General features: G+C 39.6%; 1 protein-coding gene across 1 annotated transcript; it reads right to left on the bottom strand.

Annotated features, from left to right (window-relative positions):
• Positions 1–243: 243 nt before the first annotated feature.
• On the bottom strand, positions 244–8,873 carry LOC144354725 (uncharacterized). Its single transcript, XM_085502632.1, has 6 exons — positions 8,624–8,873; positions 7,890–7,990; positions 6,937–7,082; positions 6,500–6,614; positions 5,930–6,036; positions 244–277 (listed from the first exon to the last, which is right to left on the bottom strand). Exons 1-6 carry the CDS (start codon positions 8,871–8,873, stop codon positions 244–246), a joined length of 753 nt encoding a protein of 250 aa, XP_085358758.1.

The following is an 8,873-nucleotide window of genomic DNA, read 5'->3' as shown; positions in this document are numbered from 1 at the left end:
TCATAGGTACTAGGTTTTCCAACAAGAGCACCACCAGCTTTCTGGCAAATGATGCACATCGAAAAGTCTGTTACATATCGTGCACGTTTTGACACTGGAACTCCCAGCGGAGCTGTGTGTTGCTTTGTAAACGTACTATTTTTTCAATCTCTATTTAGTGTCTAAAAAAAGTCACCACCACCACCATTTGAACACTATTACTACACCAAATAGGTGACTATTAGAGTTCTACAAAGTTCAGGTTTATAATCTACAGCTCGGTCTACTGATAGATGATCTGAAACATACATAAGAAAAATTGGTCATTATAGGCTACAATAAAAGTGTATTATATGTATACAGGGTTAGACCATTCAATATTTGAGGGATGAGGTCATCATGGCAAGTAAATTAATGTTCACTAGGTATTGACCTATTTTTTTTAGCGCTTTCCAACATAAAACCAAACAGACATATGATTTTTGGGGAAATGTCAATGTTTTTTAATTTGACCCCCCTCCAATCGAATGGTCTGACCCTTATGAGTAGTTGCGTTTAATAACCCAGCTATATATAGTTATATATTTGATAAATAAATAGACATGTCTTCTGAAAAAAACAACACACTGAGAATTATAATAATTGACAGGTTTCATATATAGAGATATATTGGCAAGTGCTAACAATTAACTTAATGAGCAATGAAAATAAGGCGATCTTTCTGGTTAAAAAAAAATCTGCAGGACAGGAACTCAGAGTGTAAACTTAATGGCAAGTAAATTAATGTTCACTAGGTATTGACCTATTTTTTTAGCGCTTTCCAACATAAAACCAAACAGACATATGATTTTTGGGGAAATGTCAATGTTTTATAATTTGACCCCCCTCCAATCGAATGGTCTGACCCTTATGAGTAGTTACGTTTAATAACCCAGCTATATATAGTTATATATTTGATAAATAAATAGACATGTCTTCTGAAAAAAAAAACACACTGAGAATTATAATAATTGACAGGTTTCATATATAGAGATATATTGGCAAGTGCTAACAATTAACTTAATGAGCAATGAAAATAAGGCGATCTTTCTGGTTAAAAAAAAATCTGCAGGACAGGAACTCAGAGTGTAAACTTATTTTCAATGTTATTTAGAGATTCCTCAGTGTAATTAAAACATATGGTTCACTTTAACCACCAACCTGCCAACACACAGAGCCATTTGAACTAATGGCAGGAAATACGCAAGGGGTACATGTGCAACAGTCGTAAACAAAAGTGTGCAAAAATAGGCATTGCCTTCTTTTGTTAAAAACCGCTAACACAACAAGTTTCCAGACTGTCAACATGTTTTTTATCATCAATTAGGGTCACCTGAAGCCATATAGATAAGTGATTTGCTTTCACCACCCAAGTCCCACAGGCTTCAGAATTGATGCACATGCTCCCTGACTATATGCACCAGTTGTATTGGTACGTACAGACACAATCAATGCACGTATGCACCAGTTGTATTGGTACGTACAGACACAATCAATGCACGTATGCACCAGTTGTATTGGTACGTACAGACACAATCAATGCACGTATGCACCAGTTGTATTGGTACGTACAGACACAATCAATGCACGTATGTACCAGATGTATTGGTACGTACAGACACAATCAATGCACGTATGTACCAGATGTATTGGTACGTACAGACACAATCAATGCACGTATGCACCAGTTGTATTGGTACGTACAGACACAATCAATGCACGTATGCACCAGTTGTATTGGTACGTACATACACAATCAATGCACATATGCACCAGTTGTATTGGTACGTACAGACACAATCAATGCACGTATGCACCAGTTGTATTGGTACGTACAGACACAATCAATGCACGTATGCACCAGTTGTATTGGTACGTACAGACACAATCAATGCACGTATGCACCAGTTGTATTGGTACGTACAGACACAATCAATGCACGTATGCACCAGTTGTATTGGTACGTACAGACACAATCAATGCACGTATGCACCAGTTGTATTGGTACGTACAGACACAATCAATGCACGTATGTACCAGATGTATTGGTACGTACAGACACAATCAATGCACGTATGTACCAGATGTATTGGTACGTACAGACACAATCAATGCACGTATGCACCAGTTGTATTGGTACGTACAGACACAATCAATGCACGTATGCACCAGTTGTATTGGTACGTACATACACAATCAATGCACATATGCACCAGTTGTATTGGTACGTACAGACACAATCAATGCACGTATGCACCAGTTGTATTGGTACGTACAGACACAATCAATGCACGTATGCACCAGTAGCATTGGTACGTACAGACACAATCAATGCACGTATGCACCAGTTGTATTGGTACGTACAGACACAATCAATGTACGTATGCACCAGTTGTATTGGTACGTACAGACACAATCAATGCACGTATGCACCAGTTGTATTGGTACGTACAGACACAATCAATGCACGTATGCACCAGTTGTATTGGTACGTACAGACACAATCAATGCGCGTATGCACCAATTGTATTGGTACGTACAGACACAATCAATGCACGTATGCACCAGTTGTATTGGTACGTACAGACACAATCAATGCACGTATGTACCAGTTGTATTGGTACGTACAGACACAATCAATGCACGTATGCACCAGTTGCATTGGTACGTACAGACACAATCAATGCACGTATGCACCAGTTGTATTGGTACGTACAGACACAATCAATGCACGTATGCACTAGTTGTATTGGTACGTACAGACACAATCAATGCACGTATGTACCAGATGTATTGGTACGTACAGACACAATCAATGCACATATGCACCAGTTGTATTGGTACGTACAGACACAATCAATGCACGTATGCACCAGTTGTATTGGTACGTACAGGCACAATCAATGCACGTACGCACCAGTTGTATTGGTACGTACAGACACAATCAATGCACATATGCACCAGTTGTATTGGTACGTACAGACACAATCAATGCACATATGCACCAGTTGTATTGGTACGTACAGACACAATCAATGCACGTATGCACCAGTTGTATTGGTACGTACAGACATAATCAATGCACGTATGCACCAGTTGTATTGGTACGTACAGACACAATCAATGCATATATGCACCAGTTGTATTGGTACGTACAGACACAATCAATGCACGTATGCACCAGTTGTATTGGTACGTACAGACACAATCAATGCACGTATGCACCAGTTGTATTGGTACGTACAGACACAATCAATGCACGTATGCACCAGTTGTATTGGTACGTACAGACACAATCAATGCACGTATGCACCAGTTGTATTGGTACGTACAGACACAATCAATGCACGTATGCACCAGTTGTATTGGTACGTACAGACACAATCAATGCACATATGCACCAGTTGTATTGGTACGTACAGACACAATCAATGCACGTATGCACCAGTTGTATTGGTACGTACAGACACAATCAATGCACGTATGCACCAGTTGTATTGGTACGTACAGACACAATCAATGCACATATGCACCAATTGTATTGGTACGTACAGACACAATCAATGCACGTATGCACCAGTTGTATTGGTACGTACAGACACAATCAATGCACGTATGCACCAGTTGTATTGGTACGTACAGACACAATCAATGCACGTATGCACCAGTTGTATTGGTACGTACAGACACAATCAATGCACGTATGCACCAGTTGTATTGGTACGTACAGACACAATCAATGCACATATGCACCAGTTGTATTGGTACGTACAGACACAATCAATGCACGTATGCACCAGTTGTATTGGTACGTACAGACACAATCAATGCACGTATGCACCAGTTGTATTGGTACGTACAGACACAATCAATGCACATATGCACCAGTTGTATTGGTACGTACAGACACAATCAATGCACGTATGCACCAGTTGCATTGGTACGTACAGACACAATCAATGCACGTATGCACCAGTTGCATTGGTACGTACAGACACAATCAATGCACGTATGCACCAGTTGTATTGGTACGTACAGACACAATCAATGCACATATGCACCAGTTGTATTGGTACGTACAGACACAATCAATGCACGTATGCACCAGTTGTATTGGTACGTACAGACACAATCAATGCACGTATGCACCAGTTGTATTGGTACGTACAGACACAATCAATGCACATATGCACCAATTGTATTGGTACGTACAGACACAATCAATGCACGTATGCACCAGTTGTATTGGTACGTACAGACACAATCAATGCACGTATGCACCAGTTGTATTGGTACGTACAGACACAATCAATGCACGTATGCACCAGTTGTATTGGTACGTACAGACACAATCAATGCACGTATGCACCAGTTGTATTGGTACGTACAGACACAATCAATGCACATATGCACCAGTTGTATTGGTACGTACAGACACAATCAATGCACGTATGCACCAGTTGTATTGGTACGTACAGGCACAATCAATGCACGTATGCACCAGTTGTATTGGTACGTACAGACACAATCAATGCACATATGCACCAGTTGTATTGGTACGTACAGACACAATCAATGCACGTATGCACCAGTTGCATTGGTACGTACAGACACAATCAATGCACGTATGCACCAGTTGCATTGGTACGTACAGACACAATCAATGCACGTATGCACCAGTTGTATTGGTACGTACAGACACAATCAATGCACATATGCACCAGTTGTATTGGTACGTACAGACACAATCAATGCACGTATGCACCAGTTGCATTGGTACGTACAGACACAATCAATGCACGTATGCACCAGTTGTATTGGTACGTACAGACACAATCAATGCACATATGCACCAGTTGTATTGGTACGTACAGACACAATCAATGCACATATGCACCAGTTGCATTGGTACGTACAGACACAATCAATGCACGTATGCACCAGTTGTATTGGTACGTACAGACACAATCAATGCACGTATGCACCAGTTGCATTGGTACGTACAGACACAATCAATGCACGTATGCACCAGTTGTTTTGGTACGTACAGACACAATCAATGCACGTATGCACCAGTTGTATTGGTACGTACAGACACAATCAATGCACGTATGCACCAGTTGTATTGGTACGTACAGACACAATCAATGCACGTATGCACCAGTTGTATTGGTACGTACAGACACAATCAATGCACGTATGCACCAGTTGTATTGGTACGTACAGACACAATCAATGCACGTATGCACCAGTTGTATTGGTACGTACAGACACAATCAATGCACGTATGCACCAGTTGTATTGGTACGTACAGACACAATCAATGCACGTATGCACCAGTTGTATTGGTACGTACAGACACAATCAATGCACGTATGCACCAGTTGTATTGGTACGTACAGACACAATCAATGCACGTATGCACCAGTTGTATTGGTACGTACAGACACAATCAATGCACGTATGCACCAGTTGTATTGGTACGTACAGACACAATCAATGCACGTATGTACCAGATGTATTGGTACGTACAGACACAATCAATGCACGTATGTACCAGATGTATTGGTACGTACAGACACAATCAATGCACGTATGCACCAGTTGTATTGGTACGTACAGACACAATCAATGCACGTATGCACCAGTTGTATTGGTACGTACAGACACAATCAATGCACGTATTAGTGTTATTTTTTTCATCTAGGGAAACTGTTATGTGTCCTGCAAACACAATTTTTAGGTCATTATTGATTAAAATCCAATTTGATCTAAAGTATTAACATCAATAATAAAACATATGTGTTTTCGTCCATATTGCATCTTACATTAAATATTAATGTGACATATTTTAATTGTATGGAATATGATCACTTCTATTTCGTAGTTTATTTCAGCCCAGATAACCTACCCTTCCATTTTAGCATGATATCTGAGGTACCAAGAAAGCGCTGGTTCTCTCATCCAGTCATTAAGAACAATGACGAACTCTCCTGCAAAGTCGGGAAGATCATTTTCCTGTAAAAAATATACCACATAAACTGTAAACATACAGCACTAACTTGGCGCAGTGGTCCTGTTGGCTTTAAACATAAACAACTCATACAGTGTTCATAAAAAATTAGATCATATAATTATAATTAGGGATCCGTGTAAGTTAACAGGGATGAACGTTCTCTTCTCTAACAAATCTATCTTTTTTTTAAAAGTATGAAAGTGAAGATAAACTTGTAGTATCCGATTTAAAAGTTTAATAGACATAGATAGAACAACTGACACAATGCAAAGAGTAATATTTCTAAGTGTTACAGTTTTTGCTATTCGCATTTAAAATACAAGACGACCGTGGCAGAACATCCTGATGTGACAGTCCAACGCATCTATAGCAAGGCGGCCTAGGTTCCCGGCCTCATCTGACGATACAACTCATATAAAATACATAAAGACTGAAGCGCATTCATGGGTATATGTCTACACATACCTTGTTGAGCTTATTGTCATCTTCCAGTATAATTAAAGGTCCATGTATACCTTCAGTGAACTGTACACCCACGTGTGAATGATACCAATGTGTTCCAGCCGGGTTGGCTATAAATCTGTTAGAGGGAGGGAGAGTACTCGTGTGTTGTAAGTTAAATCATTATTGATGTAATTAAGTACTCCTACATATTCACAACTGGGAGACCCCGATGCTAGAGAATATCTTTATACAAGTTATAATCGCTAGCATTTACACATGATTATGTGAAAATGTGTTGAATTATGTCAGCGACGGCCGGGAGACAGTCGGAGACTTATAACAACCAGTCTTAAGTGCTGGGTGTTATGATAAAATCAAAATTGCCATCAATAGAAGGAAATGATAGAATGGAGTCGAAAAAAATACTTAACTCAAGAATAGAACTATTAATAGCTTACCTATATGTGAATGTTTCACCTGGATTGATAGGGCATTGGGTCACGTGACCAGTTCCATCCATCCAAGGTGTATTGTACTGTCTAATACCGTGCCAGTGTATCGTTAACCCCTCCATCAATAACGAGTTTTTCACATTCACTACAACCTTGGTTAAAGAAAATGAATTTCGTTGAAAATGAAAAACGTGAACAACCAATTTGTGCAATAAGGTTGTTTAAATGAAGAAGAAAAAGACGCGTGTGCCTTCCGTCTATTCGCACACGAGCTTACTAGTAAATTATCGGAAAGTGGCCAGCTTCAACATTATTTACATCACAACTAACTGAAATGAACATTTTTCTTGTTCACAAGTTTTACTATGGCTGACTTTCAAAACAGGAGGCGGGTAAGCGTTTGTATACACTTTTGCAATATATGTCGCCCTCTAGCGACGAAAAGCTTCTGTGACTGAGATGAGTAATACTTGAGAGCGTCTTGTTGTTTTCGTTTGTTAATGTTGTTTAGAGTTGAATAGTCTAAATGAAGAACGACTACTCAAGCCAACAACATTGTTTCTGTGATTGACATTGATTTCACCATCTACATAATGCTTACGTCATGGAAGCGCGTCGTTTCTTGGTGGCGTCACTTACATAAAAGGTATAATGATTAAAGCGGGAGAGTCGTCACCTGCGCACGCGCGGGAATTGAGTCCCAAGCAACGATAACAATACACGCTAAAAACGCAAAGGCTCATGGGTAGACGCTTCTTTGTAAACAATGACACGCTATGACGATCTGACGCATGTGCAGGTAACGACTCCGCCACTTCAATCGATCTTTCCTCCCATATACGTAAAGTCCACCTTTATATGCGAATCAACTTTAACACGCTCAAAGTACACACAGTCTTTCTATTCCTGCACAATAAAAATGGTGTTTGTGTGTTTCCGTACTGAATTTAACGTTGTACCTGTGTGTCTTTTTTAACGATGATAGGTGGTCCTGGTAATTGTCCGTTTATCACCATGACATGCCTATAAGATCCGTCCGTAACAATGACGTCATTCAATTCTGAAAAGAATTAAATTTAAGAATATTTAAACACTTGTAATTGCAAGTCGCTTTTAGCAGAGTTCGGGAATCATGATACAATAGACCAGTACGCTCTATAAACATTGCTTCCGCAAAATGTTTACAAGTGTTTCAGTGCAATGGAACACCATTCACTTTAATTTGATGCTATTTAACCTGATTCAAGGTGAATAAACTCGCAACATTTTCCATTGCCTAATTTAAATAGGACGGGCAATGACAGCTACTTTTTTCGAATTTACCATTCGATGCCAAATAACAAATTCACTTTGGACGTGAAATTGGCTCAACGTGTATTATTTATTTATGTGCATCCGAAGTAGTGCAAATACATACGCAGGTCATGTTACGATTGTAATATGTGGTCAAGGGTCGACAAATAACAAACACCTTGACCCTCAGACTGGCTCAGTATTATATGAGTTTCCTAAACTTGATATGACCTTAAGTTAATTAGAATGACTTGCATTTACTCTTTTCCCTCTATGCTGTGTAATAAATGCAAATAAACGCACAAGCTTTTATTCAAACATATCCACCTCCCCTCTCTCCACCTTAACTGTCCAAGCATGTCATACAAATATTAAGGCATAGCCTAAATACATTACTCACGGCGTTCTGTCATAGGTACTGAGACGTTACAGTTGAATGAGTCTCTTCTATAAAATCGTCCGTTCTTCACTATGACCGGCGAGCCAGTTCCGACGTCGTGGTCGTAGAAAATCATCGTTTCTTTGTGACTTACGTCAAAATTGAACTCGCAAATAGTGCCATCGGCATTACATTCTCCGTTTGGCGTCAGTTTTTCGCCAAGTATCGCTGTTACCAGCAGCCACATTAAAATGATCCAGATATCACTCAT

The sequence above is a fragment of the Saccoglossus kowalevskii genome, chromosome 8, assembly GCF_978046115.1.
Source record: "Saccoglossus kowalevskii chromosome 8, keSacKowa6.1, whole genome shotgun sequence".
NCBI lineage: Eukaryota > Metazoa > Hemichordata > Enteropneusta > Harrimaniidae > Saccoglossus > Saccoglossus kowalevskii.
Note: the sequence above shows the minus strand (reverse complement) of the source record. Positions and strands in the feature narration are given on the sequence as shown.

What these genes read in the sequence shown, in the direction of transcription:
- LOC144354725 (XM_085502632.1), bottom strand. Translation starts at nt 8,873, where the DNA reads ATGAGTGATATCTGGATCATTTTAATGTGGCTGCTGGTAACAGCGATA. An exon ending in AGTACCTATGACAGAACGCC is followed by an intron (nt 7,991 to 8,623) that starts GTGAGTAATGTA and finishes AATTCTTTTCAG; the next exon opens with AATTGAATGACGTCATTGTT. An exon ending in GGTGAAACATTCACATATAG is followed by an intron (nt 6,615 to 6,936) that starts GTAAGCTATTAA and finishes TCCCTCTAACAG; the next exon opens with ATTTATAGCCAACCCGGCTG.